The sequence below is a fragment of the Myripristis murdjan genome, chromosome 19 (genome assembly GCF_902150065.1).
Source record: "Myripristis murdjan chromosome 19, fMyrMur1.1, whole genome shotgun sequence".
NCBI lineage: Eukaryota > Metazoa > Chordata > Actinopteri > Holocentriformes > Holocentridae > Myripristis > Myripristis murdjan.
The window spans coordinates 27,325,016-27,342,515 of NC_043998.1; the positions used below are offsets into that span (position 1 = coordinate 27,325,016).

The window sequence follows — 17,500 nt, forward strand, 5'->3', positions numbered from 1 at the left end:
GTAGGCCTCAGGCCTAGGTTAGCGCGCTAAGCTAGCGCTAGCTAGCGCTAGCTTAGCGCGCTAATCCAATCGACCAAATGCCATCAATAAACTTTAAAATTCATCTCACGTCGATGGTAATGCCTTGTCTATGTCCTAATAAATGTTTCAAGTCAATCACTTGTATCTCAGGAGTTGAGATTATCAAACACAGGTTAGCTTTGCATGTAAAGCTCGACGGCCCCTCCATCAAAACTCACCAAAAGCACAAGCAAACAGCACAATGCAAAGTACATAATCACTCTCTGAAATATAACATTTAAATTACCTGTGTTATCATCAACCATAGCCTCATATCAGCACAGAGTTCAAACAATAGGCTAACGTTAAGCTAACAGAGATGAAAACAGGTCTTACCTCTTAGTCTGTGAGAAGAAGTGGGGGGGAGGGACACAGACGCACGGGGCTTTTATACGCAGCCCCCCTGCGCCCCTCCCGATCTCTTTTTCAAATCAAAACAAGATGGATTACCATAGCATTGGTGATGTAAATACCTACTACATAATGTTATTGTAATAAAAAAAAAAATAAAAAAAAGTAATAATAATTATTATTTAGTAACTATTATTTTGTTTATAATAATTGATAATAATATTGTTAATAATATATATTATATGATATTATATTATAATTATTATACTATATTATTATTATTATTATTATTATTATTATTATTGTTATTATATATAACATTATGCCTGTCTGTGGATACTTCCTCTACCTCTTTTTTTTACCATGGAGTTTGGTGTGAAGAGGCAGACACTTGGCACTAATTAGGCCCCTGCTGTCTAAAGTAAAATCCTGACAGCTTTCAAACCTACGCCGATGGAAAGAGGACAAAAATTCCTACAAAAATATGATATTTTGGTGTAGATTTGAACAAGTTTGTGGCTGCTGTGCAGACTTTTTTACCCTTTTTGACACTGGAGTGCTCTGTTCTGCACTCTGCCTGGTCATGTGACTCACTCTAGCTGCTTGCACATTCCCCTATACATACTATACCCATTATAAGCTCTGAGGGAGCAGAAACAACACTCAAACTTAAACTGTTATAGCTCAAAAATGGTAAAAGATAGCAAAATCATGTATATACGAGATTTATAGATCCAAGTCTTGTGACTCGTTTAAACCTTGAATAAAGTCTGTAACTCAAACTATGTCCGAACGGTGACACCTCAAACAGGGGTGGGTTTGCTTGATTTCTCCTTTGGATTGCATGGGGATTTCTCTGTCTGCCTGCACTTTGGGCTGATCATGACACAGCTGCCAGTACTCATGTATTAGCGCAGTACTCATGTCACTCACACACTAGGACATCCTAGGCCTTTCAAAATAAAAGCCCAAAATTCTTTCCAACTGAAAGCACCGAAAAATACCCTTACAAAAGGGAAAAATGGATGAATTGTCTGCACTTCAGTGACATCGTGGCGGACCGGCACCGGTGCGAGGGCCGACCAACGCTGCTTGCAGCTTTAATGTTGGTCTTGTTAGGCCCTCGCACTCCATCGGAGAGAGGGCCTATTGTTTTTGCTTCGTTTCTTTTTAGGCCCTCGCCCTCCATCGGAGAGAGGGCCTATTGTTTTTGTATCGTTTTTTCCTTATTATTATCGGTACGTCTCTTTGACGCTTAATTTGACCCCCTGAACACGCTCAAAAACTCACCAAATTTGGCACGCACCCCAGGTCTGGCGAAAAATTCGATAAAATGGAAAAATGCACCCCCAAAGTGCAAAAATGGGCTCTCTAGCGCCACCTAGGCACACTAAATCGGCCGCTGCGGCCCTCAGGAACGTGATAGAAAGACCAAACCAGCGCCGAAACGTAGGTCTCATCAAGGCCGAGATTTCACGCGCTCGCCCCCCCGACCTAAAACCAACAGGAAGCCCGCAATTTGCCTTTCAAAGTAAAAGTCGGGCCCGAAATTGCGCATTACACAAAAATTATCTTCTCCGAGACCGTAAATCGCAGCGACTCATAAAGCTAATAGATGAAAGAGGACACCGTGGTTAACAAAAGTTCTGAAGGATTTCGTCATTCCGGCTTTAGTTTTTAAACTACAAGCCCTCGAAGTCGGCAACGCCGACTTGGAGGGCGTCGTTTTTCCCATGGAGTTTGGCGTGAAGAGGCGCACACTTGGCGCTAATTAGGCCCCTGGCGTCTAAAGTAAACGTCGCACGGCTTCGAAACTTATGCCACACGAAAGAGGACGAAAATTCCTACAAAAATATGAAATTAATTTTTAAATTGGAACAAGTTTGTGGCCGCTGTCAAGACTTTTCGACCATTTTGGACCCTGGTGTCCTCTCCTCTGCACTCTGCCCGGTCATGTGACTCACTCTAGGCAACGGACAGTTCCGCAATACACACCCATTATAAACCGTCAGCGGGAGCAGAGAAAACAGTCAAAATTAAACTGCCGTAATTCAAAAATGGTACAAGATAGCAAAATAGTGTAAATACAAGAATTATAGAGCCGAGTCTTGTGACTCGTTTAAACTTTGAATAAAGTCTGTAACTCAAACCATGTCCGAGCGGCGTTACCTCAAACACGGGTGGGTTTGATCGATTTTATCATTGGATTGCATGGGGATTTCTCTGTCTGCCTGCATTTTGGTCTGATCATGACACAGCTGCCAGTACTCATGTCACTCACACACTAGGACATCCTAGGCCTTTCAAAATAAAAGCCCAAAACTCTTTCCAACTGAAAGCACAGAAAAATACCCTTACAAATGGGAAAAATGGATGAATTGTTCATCGCGGACCGGCACCGGTGCGAGGGCCGACCAACGCTGCTTGCAGCTTTAATTAGGCCCTCGCCCTCCATCGGAGAGAGGGCCTATTGTTTTTGTACTGTTTCTTTTTAGGCCCTCGCCCTCCATCGGAGAGAGGGCCTATTGTTATTGTACCGTTTCTTCTTATTAGGCCCTCGCCCTCCATTGGAGAGAGGGCCTATTGTTTTTGTACTGTTTCTTTTTCTTCTTCTTATTATTATTATCGGTACGTTTTTTTGACGCTTAATTTGACCCCCTAAACATGCTCAAAAACTCACCAAATTTGGCACGCCCCCCAGGTCTGGCGAAAAATTCGATAAAATGGAAAAACGCACCCCCAAAGTGCAAAAATGGGCTCTCTAGCGCCACCTAGGCACACTAAATCAGCCGCTGCGGCCCACAGGAACGTGATAGAAAGACCAAACCAGCGCCGAAACGTAGGTCTCATCAAGGCCGAGATTTCACGCGCTCGCCCCCCCGACCTAAAATCAACAGGAAGTCCGCAATTTGCCTTTCAAAGTAAAAGTCGGGCCCCGAAATTGCGCGTTGAACAAAATGTATCTCCTCCTAGGCCGTAAATCATGGCGGCTCAAAAAGCTAATAGATGAAAGAGGATACTGTGCTGAACAAAAGTTGCTAGAGGTTTATCATTAATTTGAACCGTTTGGGATTTATAAGCCCTCGAAGTCGGCAACGCCGACTTCGAGGGCGTTGTTTTTCCCATGGAGTTTGGCGTGAAGAGGCGCACACTTGGCGCTAATGAGGCCCCTGGCGTCTAAAGTAAACGTCGCACGGCTTCGAAACTTATGCCACACGAAAGAGGACGGAATTTGCTACAAAAATATGTAATTAACTTTTAAATTGGAACAAGTTTGTGGCCGCTGTGAGGACTTTTCCAACATTTTGGACCCTGGTGTCCTCTCCTCTGCACTCTGCCCGGTCATGTGACTCACTCTAGGTAACGGACAGTTCCGCAATACACACCCATTATAAACCGTCAGCGGGAGCAGAGAAAACAGTCAAACTAAAACTGCCATAATTCAAAAACGGTATAAGATAGCGAAATCGTGTAAATACAAGATTTACAGAGCCGAGTCTTGTGACTCGTTTAAAATTCGAATGGCGTCTGTAACTCAAACGATGTCCGAGCGGCGTGACCTCAAACAGGGTTGGGTTTCATCGATTCCTCCATTGGATTGAATGAGGATTTGACTGTCTATCATTTTCGTCTGACCATGACACAGCAACACAGCGACACACTGACATGAGTCAGCTACGGCCAGCGGCAGCTGGCCGTAGCTGACTCATGTCTCACAAACACACACACACACACACACACACACACACACACACACACACACACACACACTCATGATTTCTCCATTGGATTGAATGAGGAGTACACTGTCTGCTTGCATGTTGCTCTGATAATGACAAAGCTGCCATTCCTCATGTCAAGCACACACTAGTAAGTCCTCGACCTTTCAAAATAAAAGCCCTCCATTGGTTTGAATGAGGATTTGACTGTCATTTTCGTCTGATCATGACAGCAACACAGCGACACAGCGACATGAGTAAGCTACGGCCAGCGGCAGCTGGCCATAGCTTACTCATGTCTCACAAAGACACACACACACACACACACACACACACACACACACACACACACACACACACACACACACACATTCAAGATTTCTCCATTGGATTGAATGAGGAGTCCACTGTCTGCTTGCATGATGCTCTGATAATGACAAAGCTGCCATTCCTCATGTCAAGCACACACTAGGAATTCCTTGACCTTTCAAAATAAAAGCCCTCCATTGGATAGAATGAGGATTTGACTGTCTGTCATTTTCGTCTGATCTTGACAGCAACACAGCACACACAAAGACACACACACACACACACACACACACACACACACACATTCATGATTTCTCCATTGGATTGAATGAGGAGTACACTGTGTGCTTGCATGTTGCTCTGATAATGACACAGCTGCCATTCCTCATGTCAAGCACACTCTTGGAAGTCCTCGACCTTTCAAAATAAAAGCCCCCAACTCTTTAAAAATCAAAGCACCAGAAATACCTTAAAAATGAAAAAATGGACACATTGTCTGCACGTTCATGGCGTGGACACAGGGCGGGGATCATGTCTCACACACACACACACACACACGCACGATTTCTCCATTGGATTGAATGAGGATTTCTTCCTGCAGTTTGGTCTGACCATGACACAGCTGCTAGTACTCATTTCACACGCACACACACAAACACACACACACATGCATGTGGGTTCGGTGGGGTGCGAGGGCTGTCCATTGCTGCTTGCAGCTTTTTTTTTGGTTATTATTATTACGTCTAAATAACCCTTAATTTGACCCCATAAACATGTTCAAAATATCACCAAATTTGGCATGCACCCCAGGTCTGGCGAAAAATTCGATAAAATGGCAACTCGGACCCCCAAAGCGCAAAAATGGGCTCGCTGGCATCACCTAGGCATACAAAGGCACACGAAGGCAGCTGCTGCGGCCCACAGGAATGTGATAGAAAGACCAAACCAACGCCGAAACGTAGGTCTCATCGAGCCCGACATCTAACACACACAAATACACACACACAGGCATGAGTATCAGGGCCGTAGCTGCCAGCGGCAAATACACACACACACATCGAGGCCGTAGCTGCACACACATACACACACAATTACACACACACGCACACACTCAAAAACACACAAATACACACACACACACACACAGGCACACACAGGCACACACACACACTTTGCCCAAACCATGCGGGTTATACCTCTGACATTTTGGTAATAAAAGCTCACACCTCTCAAATAACTGTTTACTTTTCGAAAATAGTCTTTAAAATGGTGACATTATGTTCTTCATCTTAACTCATCAATACTTCAAGAGGTTTTAAATTTGTTCATGAAAAAAGCAAAACGCAAACATCAGACAGGGTAACATGCAGCTGAGGGGATATTACACTCATGACTTACACATTATAAGCTCCTCTGTTGGTCATCTCTTCATTCTTGATAACATCAATGCTGGATAATTTACTCATGTTTACATGTCAACTCTTTACCCATGTGAATAATATACTATTTTAATCCATTACAATTTATACATATAATCTTCTCTGTAGTTATATAATATTGCATTACACAGTAAAGCAGGAGTAATATTACTACAGACTTGTTTTTCACAATACACTGAAAGGACCTTCATTCATAATATGACAGACAACATCTTGTACTTTAGAATATAAAATTTATTTTTCAATTCTATTTCATTTACATGTAAATGTTTTGATGATTGCATTTTACTTTTAGTCATTGACATTTTTTCTCAGTACAGTTTAGTTATTTATTCTGTCAAGACAAACATTTAGAAAAATCATGGCTGTACTTCATGTATTGTTCATGTAAGAAAAATAAAATAGCATAGGCCTGGATTCCAATTCAATTCAATTTTATTTATTTGTATAGCCCAGAATCACAAATGCAAATTTGTCCCAAAGGGCTTTACAGAAAAATACAACATCCTCTGTCCTTAGACCCTCACATCGGATGAGGAACAACTCCCTAAAAAACCCCTTTAACAGGGAGAAAAACAGGAAGAAACCTCAGGGGAGCAACAGAGGAGGGATCCCTCCCCAGGACGGACAGACGTGCAATAGATGTTGTAAACACAGATAACAAACTACAATTAAGATAGGATTACTTTTTTAACTATTACCTCATACATCTCATGTCCTAGACCTACAATACTGAGACTAAAGTTCATCTGAACCACTTTGATAGGACATAGGTACAATGCATGTGCTGTCTCTGTCCCACGATGCCACTTGCTACAGGGCGACATCATCATCACTTGGGAGGTAGGGAAGTTGGGGTCGCTGCACCACAGTAGAATCTTCAACCAGGAAGTTCCCCTTCGAGTAAAAAAGACAACATTTTGAGGCAAACATCACTGACCAACCGCATCTCATAGTACACTAACTAAAGTAACTACAATTTGTTGACAGGGCCACCCAACTGTGTAAAGTTGGCGAGGCATAGGGAGACAGATAAGTTAAGAATGGGGGACACAAATGGGAGCAGAAAACCTGGAAAATAGACGACTGGTAATGGACTTAGTTTTTTATATAAATAACTGTCCTGTTGTGGCAGCTGAGGCGTACAGAATGGGGAGTCTGTGCCTTGTTGTGCCACAACAGATTTGCTCTGAGTTCATGCACACCAGACGGAACACTTCAGTATTGAAAGTGAACGTCTTGTGTACAGACAGTACACATGAAGGTGACATGAACTCAAACATGCAGAACTATATACATTTAAACTTTAAACAGATATACATTTAAACTTTAAACAGACATACATTTAAAATTTTAACAGATATACATGAAGAGCTCATTTGCAAAAACAGATCCCCATTTGAGTTTATTAAACCTTTTTAAACTTTTTTGAATTGTATTAAAATTTACTTTATATTTATTTCTATTATTTATGTTTACTTAGCCTGGCATAATGTTTATTATCCTAAATCATGCTTGTGTGTGTGTGTGTGTGTGTGTGTGTGTGTGTGTGTGTGTGTGTGTGTGCGTGTGCGTTGATGTGTGTGTGTGTGTACTCCAAGCAGTATCAGTGAAACGGTGTATCCATTTTAAGAATGGCTTTTATCTGTTTTTGCAAATGAACTCTTCACATTTAAACTTTAAACAGAGACCAACAGCTAACACGTGGCAAACAGAGACTAACACATCCATAAATACTAACACCTGTGACACATGATTACATGACTAGGTCCCTACACATGATTCTCACAACTAAAACTTCTCTAATTACACCTGGAACACATGATTTGCTAAATCTAAAATCTCACCGTAATCAGCAATTCCACATAATAAATACATAATCTAAAATCAATAATAAATACACGATATAAATACTATAAATAATGACAATAAATAACAATCTATACAATTACAGTGGGACAGGCTCTAAAAAGACAACATTCATAGTGGTAGCCAATGTACACACCATGAACAACACAACACACTACAAGTCAGTTTCCTCTGAACCAACACACAAACGCGACAACACTAACATTTGCACCAGGACACTGCAATGTAGCTCCGTTTGACTCATCAAACAAAGAATTCACACCGGTCGTGTGAATTCATTGTTTGCCTCCTTTGCCAAACAAAACAACCTAACCCTCATCAAAATCCACGTCTGACTCGAAGAGGCCCTCTACCTCTTCGAAGTCAACACCTAACCCCTGATCATCGTTTACACTAAAACTACATACAACACCTTCATGATCACTAAAATACGTGGGCATCACTGCACACTCCACATTATACTGTGTTGATTTAACATAAACGTGATCAATTAGTGTCCCCTTCTCTGTAGTTTCTTGTGTTACGTGCTGACTAAATCCTTTTTCACCCATAAATTTGCAAATTGAGGATGTTTTTAAAATGTTCTCATTGAAATCCCCCACTATTACAATTGTGTTACTGATTGGATGTAACCAATCAAGTAACTTCCCCAGATTTTGCTTGAATAAAGAATTTGGATAACACGGTGGACGATAAATTACTGCCAACAATATGTTGAATTTGTTGCACAGGCACACCAAACACTCCAGATTCAAATCGGGCACCTGCAGAATATCACAGTCCAAATTATCTACGCTATACAAACCAACTCCACCATGTTCTAGGTTCTGTAGCTCTACCAATTTAGGGTTACTGCTGCTGTAACACAAGCCACGAGGACGACTGTGGAAAGTGTAACCTTCAATTTGGACACTGTCTAATGAAGACTGTGCAGTGAGCCACGTTTCTGTCACAGCAATACAGGTAAGCTGTAAATGCTGCGTGCAAGACACCAAATCTACCAAGTGACGACTTAAACTCTGAACGTTCATTAAATACACAGAGAAACTGTGTGCATTTAATGAAGGCTCTGGCTGCTCAATCAAAAATGGAGGCATGCTATCCAAGGCCTCCTTTATGGCGTCCTTGCAATAAATTGCCCTCTCTGAAAAATCCTCGATGATCAGTCCAGACAAGGCCCTAACACGACTAAGCGCTACATATGCCTGCCCCGGTGCAAACACCCTCTTCAAGGAGACTACCGCCTCGTCCACAGTGAGTCCTTGCACTTTGTGAACAGTGCAAGCCCACGCTAACCTCAGAGGAAACTGACGACGCAAACCGCCGCGCTTGGTGGCTCTATCCTCCTCTGGATCAATGGCAGTAGACTGCAGGCATTCTACTGCTGCATGTGCACGGTTTTTCCTCCTATCTGAACCAATTTTCTCATCGTCAAATCTAACATACACGGTGAGAGGAAACGTGGAATCCTCTCCAAAAACTACCTGAGTAACCGTGCCACATGCTCCATTGACCAGGCCGTCCGCAACATCCACGTTCTTGCACAACATCACTCGCGCGTTCCTCGCTATACACAAAGTCTCCGGTAAAGACGTGTCCGCCGCAACGCCGTGATGCCCGGGCATCCGTTCCAAATTCCCTGTTGTCCTGTTAGTCACAAAATCCTGCGCCTCAATGGTGACATAATCAGGACAACAGTCAAACAGATAATTTAGGTTGTGCTCACTTACTTGCCTATTCGTCGCAAAGATATGCAAGGCTGAGCTCACCTCGCCGGTCTCGCGCATCTTCAACATTTCAACGTCGCTATCTAACATTGGGGTGGCCCTGGAACGCACTCTTAACCTATTCAGCATCTCTGCAAAAACACTATCCTTCTGTCTAACTATCTTTTTCAGCTCCACGATGCTGAAATTACACCACAGGTCCACACCAACAGGACTACTATACAGAGGCTTCCCTTTAACGGGAGGCAACTGATAGAAGTCCCCGACAGCTATCACACTAACATTACCAAACGGGGAAAAGTCGCCTGTCTGTTTTATCTGTCTTAATCTACCGTGGACATAAGCCAACAGGTTGTGATTAACCATACTTATTTCATCTATAATTAAAATTTGGAGGTGACTTAATTTGGCTCGCAAAGAGTTTAGTTTATCTTCACCCAGAGGGGTGTAAGGTAAACTAGCCTGTTTGCCAATACTCAATGTGTGATGAATTGTTGCTGCATTTAAATTGTATGCAGCTATTCCTGTTGGAGCAGTTAACAAAACACAGATATCGTCTGGTTGATCACAAAGTGTTGACAGCAGCCGCGCTGCCTCATACTGAATAGCCCTAATTAAATGACTCTTCCCCGTCCCTGCACCACCTGTCACAAATACACGCAGAGGCTCTGGGTTTTTACCCATCACCTTCTGCAAACACCAATGTCTCACCTTATAAAAAACAGCAAGCTGTGTCTCATTCAGAGACCTAACAAGCGCCAAACCCTCAGTTCTAGATAAAATGGACCTGTTTCTCTCTAACTGCGCTACCTGTCTGCCACCAACAATCAAATCCGGCACATTCGCCAACGACTCAACTAACTGTTCCTCAGCTAACTCACCTTCCCGCTGCTGCCTCATCTCCTCTAAACCTTCTAGGCGTTCCGCTTCCTGTTCAGGACAAAGCTCACCCCAAACATCCTCATCTACGCCGTTGTTTTGCGCAGCTATCTCCTGGGCTAACTCAAGGTGAGGACAATTTACCTCAAACCTTGCCCTATTCGCGTCAACAACATCGCAAACCGAATGTACAGAGCCGTCGCTAAACAACACCTCACCATCGTTATAGAACTGCTCAAACAGCTCAAAGCCATCAGGTTTGAGGTCTGAGTCAGTTCTATAAGGAAGAAACAACTGCAACAGGCTCTGAAAATGTGCCTCCTCCTCTCTATCCAAATTAAAACGCATGTATCGCACCACTGCAAACTGAGTGCGTGTTCTCCTAAGAATGAATCCTAAGTCATTCTTCAGTTCAATTCTGTCTTGAGACATCTCATTTTTGGTGAGAACACGATACTCAGACGCAAAGGTAGCCATACACATGTTATCAAACACGTCGCTATCAGGCCTATTTCTATATCTATCTACAATACTAGTCATAAACATATCCTCCTCCCGTAGATCACGGGAGGCCGCCATCTGCCTCAACACACTGAGGGGCAAACTCATCCTAACTATTCTACTGCCTGTTGGCACAAACACAACCTTTCTGGAACACTCCCTAAGGTGCATGTTCGTTAGCCTATACACCGCCTCCTGCGCACAAACATCTCTGTTGTGTAAATATACACTGCCCAGCTTCCGCAGGGCTTCTTTGGCAGAGAGATTCCCTTGTTTTTTTGCTTCTTTTTGGGCATTACTCAATAGGAGGCCAATTTCTCTCTCTGCTTTCGTAATATACGATATTATGTATATTACTACTGCGTAGGCGTCGGTGACAAAGCTAATGTCCATGTTAGCGTTCCAGCACTTCAACAACTTCTTGCTATACTGATTAACCCAGACCTCGTTCACCCCTCTCCTATAGACAACCTTATGTTTCTTTTCTAAACGCCTATAAACCCGCTCAAAAATCTCCTGATTAATGCGCAAACTACGAAACAAATCCTCTACGCTAGCAGGAGGCACATCGCGTTCCACAGCTTTTTTAACATCTTCAAGAATTTTATGAGCAAACTCTTTTGGCATTTTATCCCTATCCTCAAAACATTTACAGGCTGGCTTGTTTTCTGAATTAGATTCAGCCTCCGCTGTCTTCTTTTTATCGCATTTGCACTCAGGCATTCTACAAATGAATGTACGCGCAGAAACAGGTTTTGGAAAATTGAAACGACATGTCGTTTTGTGTTTTCTACACGACTTTGAATGTCGTTTGGAATGTGTTTGAACTGATGACACTGTGTCCAATAGTGTGTCATCATCTGAGGGTAGCTCACACGTAACGTAACGGTCGATAAATTCTACTACCTCCTCATCTGTGTTTTTATCAATTTGGGGAGCACCCTCGATCCAAAATAAACAGTGTACATGTGGTGAGCCTCTTTGTTGAAATTCTACCCTATAAAAGTAATCGATTATTTTGCCGATAGGTTGACAGGGAGACATGAGAACCTCTTTCAGAAAACAATGCCACCTGTAGTCAAACATCCGCGCCGCAGTCACAGGATTACGTCGCAACAACGCACACCTATCAGCCCACTCCAAATCCTCTACCGTCTGCGATCTGCCTTCCTGTTTCAGGATGCTGGTCAGAAGATTCTGCCAGCGCATATCCGCAGACGAAAACGAGCAAAACCACGTCGGAATGCCTAACTGTCGCACACAAGCCATCACGTCCTTCTGGACAGACTGCCAGAAGGCCGGAGTTCCTCTGATGGGTTTAAGAAACCTAAACCCATCATCACACGCCAACAACTGCTTCAAGGCGTCCGCATCTGCCAACATATCCTCACTAACCCGTTGAGGCCTCTGACCTCCTTTATCCTTGCGCAACGCAACAGAAACACTGGACACAACCTTGTCCAACTCCGACACATACTGAGCAAAAAATATATACTCTACATTACGCGCAAAACGACCATCGGCATGCATAATCCTATTATTAAGATAACGCGCCAATGTCAAGTCGTGCCACCGACCATCGTGAAACGTCCTACCACCCGTGGGAAACAACACTGGGAAACACTTTGCCTCATTCGTGTGGTCAGAAAGCATTCTAACTGGACTATTCCCTTCTGCAGGCGCAATGTTCAAAATATCCTTAAAATACTGATCTAAAGCTTCCTGACCAATATCAACAGGCATAAGACAAGTGTCCTGAAACATGCAGTGCTGTTGTCTGTCATGTAGCAGTTCATCCTGTCCTATGTCTGCTGATTCCACTAGATCACCAATTTCACCCTGACCTCTATCCTGACCTGACCTACCCTCAGCCTCATCCTCACTGCCTGACTCGGCCTCTTCCTTCTCCCTATCTTCCTCCCTAACAAACTCATTAACCCAGTGCTCATTAAATTCAATATCTCTATAGTGAACATTTGTCCTCTTTAAGTACTCTAGCGCCTGTCTTACACGCAACGTATCGACAAACTGGTACTCATAATAGCCTTTATACGTGAGTTTCCGCTTCAGCTTAACCTGAAGCAGAGACCCTTCCATGCTGGAACGAGGCAACACATTCACAGTCTGAACAATGTTGGCTGGAACACATGTCACCGGTCCATGTACTCCATTCTGCCCGCCTTTAGGCAGTGCCAACATTTTCATGAATGGAATGTGTAACGCAATAAGATGCTGTTCTAAACTATTCAAAGATCCCAGTTCAGCAGGAATGGGATCAAGCTCCAAGTTATTAACCCAGCATTCAGCTGGCATCTCACCTGAACTAAGCTTCCTATCACACGTGTAACAAATCCACAAATTACCGCGCGATGACACCAACGAACATGACGCAACACACTCCCCACTACACCGATGTACATACTGCTGGCCTATACACCTATCTGCCACAGCCGCTGTCGCTGAACTTTGCCTATAAGTTTCCCTATCACAACTAACCACCTGATATCTAAAAAACAACCTATGACACACACAGCAAACAAAATCAGGTCCATCTCTGACCTTTTCTAAAAACTGATCCATAACAAACCCAAAATCTTTTGCTTTCTCTATCTTCTGCCTTCTGCCTACCCTAACACTGGAAATAACTCTCTGCTTATGCCCTACACTACCATGATACTTGTTCCTACTCCTTTCTTTACGTTTTTTCCTGTACTCTGTGCTGTCCCTATATTTGACCAAACTCGTTGCCTTAAGTGTTTCCCTAAACTCAATGCTGTCCCTATATTTTGCCACACTTTTGGCCTTAACTCTCGCCCTATGCTCGGTGCTGTCCCTATATTTGGCCACACTCTTGGCCTTAACTCTCTCCCTATGCTCAGAACTTTCTCTGTATTTACTAATACTCAACTCTTTAACCCTCTCTCTGTGGGGCAAATTCTTACAATAGTTTTCTACACTTCGCAACCGAGCCTTCTCCCTGAACACCACATTTTCCTGATAGATCTTTCTAAACCTTAACAGACGTTTCTCCCTAAGCGGCAAATTGAACTTCTCCTGCTTCTTCTGTTTCTGCCTCAGATACTTTGACTTCCCTGACATTCTACCTGACACTAGCTCCCTAGCAGCCTCCACAACCTTGACACTATCCTGTACACCTACAACAGAACCAACTACATCACTACACCTAACCGCTGTGTTGTCTGCAACATCCATCATTCTAGATCTTACGTTGTAACCCGACACTTCCCTAAGTTTACAGTACCCGTAACAACTATGCAGTCCAGGCTTACACACGCAAACAACATTCTCAAAATGCCGTCCCATGACATTGTCTATGTAAATACACTCCGCTGACAAATGCTTACTGCTACAGCTATACTTTATCCAACGTCCATCATGGAACGTAAACACACTAACGCCTAACCAATCAGCTGTCGCCTGAATCTCTACCTCTGTGGCCCAACTACCGACACGCCTCATCCTGGACTGCTCAATATACTCTAACACAGAGGAGTACTCACTCCTCAAAAAACTCTGATATCTATCAGTGTTCCTTTCTAACTCTTTACATACAGCTAACCTAATCCTACGATGGTGCTTCTGAGAACCACTCACCGCCTGAGAGATGGCTCTGAAGAAGCAGTTCCCATCGGCCACAATCCTCTCTTTGCTACAAGGAACACCTAACAACCCCTCCTCTGTGGCTACCGGACTAACAACCTTAACGCAATCAACGTTCAACTTTGTGCATAAAGCACGACAAACATCTAAGCCGAGGGGATGGAAGACCAGCTCTTCGCTTCTCACCTCGCTAACAAATTCGACATCCAAATTGACCTCTCGGACATCGAAACTCTTGGATTTCTTCGACATACAAGTGTCAGAAGAAATGACACGCTTTCTGCCATCGATCACCGTTGGTTCTACCGCTGAACCGCTGCTCACCTCGCTGGAGAAACTAAAAACAGAAATGCCAGACAGTGCCGGACTTGCGGCAATGCTGACACCACACTCAGGCACACAACTGCCTGCAGACACCTCACTTTTTCTCCCAGCCTCAGTGAGCACACTAGACTCTGGTGCTGGAGCAGCGCTCATCCCAGTGACGAGACTCTCCACAGACACACCAGACCGCGCTGGACTTGCATCCGTGCTGACCGTAACACCACACAGCTCAAAGAGCTTCTCCCTCGAACGGAGACTGTCGGCCAAACGACAGATGTAGTGGTGCAGGTCGTCGAGACACGCGAAATGCAGAACCACGCTTGTACCGTTGTGGTGTAACAAGCCAGTGTTACTGCGTGAGTGACTGTCGACCACAGCGAACCGTCCACCCTCACGCACGATGGCAGTGGTGTTTCCGCACATTGTCAAAAGACATGTGGTGTATTGACTGAAGATCCGCTCCAGTCCATTCCGCAAGCTGATGAATACACCGAAATCGATGTATTCACCTTCGGTCACGCCTACTTCGCCTAACACCGTGTCACCAAAACTGAACCTAAACAACTGTCCGTCTAATTCCAGCTGTTGTGGCAAATCTGGCACAGACAGCAGATTAGACACATGGCTAAAGATGTTGAGGTCACGCAAACTCGTGTACAACTCATCACCTTCAACCAACGCGCGATCCAGATCCAGCCTGTCCCACGAGAACGCGCTCCTCACTGTGTGTTTGGCTAAGCTGACCAAAGCTATAGCCATACACTGCACACCTCCATACACAAATCGGGCATTTCCCTGATGAAACGACCCGCGCACAACTTTAGCTAGCCTAATCCTGCTGCTATCTATGTTAGACCCTGTTGCCACAGCATTAGCGCTAGACTCTGACTTAACATCACTAACACAAACAGAAGGAACAAAAACAGCCTTAGCTTTGTCGATCTTCTGTCGCTCCTCTGGGACAGCAGGGCACGATGCGGCGACCTCCTCCTGACCGACGACCACTCCCGGCACCTCGCTGGCCGACTCCTGGACTGTCGCCTCCACCTGTACAAAAATCAAAAACATATTTTTATTAAATATAGACTGTTTAGACTTTCTTTATTGTCATTGCACAAAAAAAAAAAAAAAAAACACAGCAGTGAGATTTTGGCAACGAAATGTCGTTGCTTGGCTTCAGGATTACAGCAGAGATGGAATTGTGGGACCGTTTAAAAATTAAATATTAAACAGTCTATATAACTAGTGCGATATGGTCTATATAACTAGTGCCAAAAAAGAAGAGCTAAATAAATGCAGCACCTCCGGGACAGCTGGGCACGCTGCGGCGACCTCCTCCCGGACGACGACCACCCCTGGCACCACGCTGGACGACTCCTGGGCTGTCGTCTCCACCTGACACACACACACAAAAAAAAAAACAAAACATGGTTTTACTAAAGAAAACAGGAGAACCATTTCCCTGTTACCTGTCATAATAATAATTCACATAATATATATATATAAACAAAGACAAACCTGCTGCACCGCTGGTCTGGGCCCGGAGGCAGGCATGGTGACACGGGCAGGTGAAGGTGTTGCCAGCACCTAAAAAAGATAGGGGAAGACAAAAGACTCATTTCAATAATGCACTCATTCATTCGGGTTCTGCACGTGTTATCAAAATACGACAAAAACAATCCACATAGCTCACATACTAAATATGATACCAACCTGCCGCTTTCCTCCTCTACGCCTTGTGGCAACACCTTTCGGCGAACGCCTCACACGGGAAGTCTAAAAGAAGGAAAACAAACCTTGTTAAATGCAGTCTTAAATTCAATTTTGTCCAGGACATACACACATACAATGGCTGTTGCAAGCACAGAAAAAAACAACAACAAAAGATCTGTATGTATAATATAAAGGAAAAAAATGTAAAAACAGTTGGTGGATGAGGAATGCGGATGCCGAGGAGAGCCAGATGTACTGGAGCAGCCTGGGACCTGAGCCACACAACCACCAGCAGCATGATGACCTGGCTCAAAAAGACACAGCACGCACTCGGAAAAACTCACAACCATTCACACACACACTCACACAGAGACAAGGGGAAACATCAGAGGCAAACCCATTTAACATTTTATAACTTAACAGAAACACCTTAAAGTCAGAACTAATATGGATTACTTCATACTATATAAATATAATTCTCAGGCAGTTTACCTGGCCAGCTGGCAGAAGGGCAGTGACGTCGCTGTCCGAGGATGGCGAAACCCTCTCCATGGCCTCCAGGATGTCGCCGCTGAACCAGACGGGGTTGGACGGGAGGACAGACTCTCGCACCGGAGATGCTCGAACCTTAAAAACCACAACAAAAAAAAATTATCACCATTAAAAAAAAAAAACACACACACACACACAAAAAATAAAGGCGTAAAACCAGAAAAGATGCACAAATGTACAGCCAGAAAATGACTCAAACACATTACCTTGCCCTCCTGTCCGACAACGGTCCACTCCAGTGGGTTGCGGTGACGAGCCGCGGGGCTGTGTCCCGTCACGACCAGCACGGGGGAGACCCTGGCACGAGGCGATGTCCGGGGGGGCACCGAGGGAGGAGGAGGAGAAGGAGGAGTCAGCTGGCGGACCGCGGCGTCCCACAGGGCCTGGACGAGGATCGGCGTTCCGTCGCTGTCGCTGAGGTGCACCTGGAAAACAG

The 17,500-nt window shown here is 44.2% G+C and overlaps 3 protein-coding genes across 3 annotated transcripts in view; 1 reads left to right on the forward strand and 2 right to left on the reverse strand.

The window, feature by feature from the left end:
- Positions 1 to 17,500, forward strand: part of lipf (lipase, gastric) — a 944,109-nt gene that overhangs the window by 524,130 nt on the left and 402,479 nt on the right. The window lies entirely within an intron of this gene.
- Positions 12,578 to 16,642, reverse strand: LOC115377524 (uncharacterized). Its single transcript, XM_030077335.1, has 5 exons — positions 16,513 to 16,642; positions 16,318 to 16,386; positions 16,102 to 16,194; positions 13,878 to 15,846; positions 12,578 to 12,715 (listed from the first exon to the last, which is right to left on the reverse strand). The coding sequence occupies exons 2-5, from the start codon at positions 16,351 to 16,353 to the stop codon at positions 12,675 to 12,677; spliced, it is 2,139 nt and encodes a 712-aa protein (XP_029933195.1). The 5' UTR covers positions 16,354 to 16,386; positions 16,513 to 16,642; the 3' UTR covers positions 12,578 to 12,674.
- LOC115377525 (uncharacterized) overlaps positions 16,529 to 17,500 on the reverse strand; it is a 2,175-nt gene continuing 1,203 nt past the window's right edge. Inside the window, exons 5-9 of the mRNA XM_030077337.1 lie at positions 17,490 to 17,500; positions 17,271 to 17,361; positions 17,005 to 17,139; positions 16,750 to 16,816; positions 16,529 to 16,575 (exon numbers count right to left, since the gene is read on the reverse strand). The exon at positions 17,490 to 17,500 is cut by the window's right edge and continues 167 nt beyond it. Of these exons, the coding sequence (XP_029933197.1) occupies positions 16,529 to 16,575; positions 16,750 to 16,816; positions 17,005 to 17,139; positions 17,271 to 17,361; positions 17,490 to 17,500 (351 nt within the window). The remainder of the gene's footprint in view (positions 16,576 to 16,749; positions 16,817 to 17,004; positions 17,140 to 17,270; positions 17,362 to 17,489) is intronic.

Excerpts from the sequence above, each read along its gene's own strand:
- LOC115377524 (XM_030077335.1), bottom strand. The coding sequence starts at position 16,353 with ATGCCTGCCTCCGGGCCCAGACCAGCGGTGCAGCAG. Across the intron at positions 15,847-16,101 it reads CGTGCCCAGCTGTCCCGGAG|GTGGAGGCGACAGTCCAGGA; the intron begins GTGCTGCATTTA and ends ATTTTTGTACAG. Across the intron at positions 12,716-13,877 it reads TTTGCCGCTTAGGGAGAAAC|GTCAGGTCAGGATAGAGGTC; the intron begins GTCTGTTAAGGT and ends GGCTGAGGGTAG.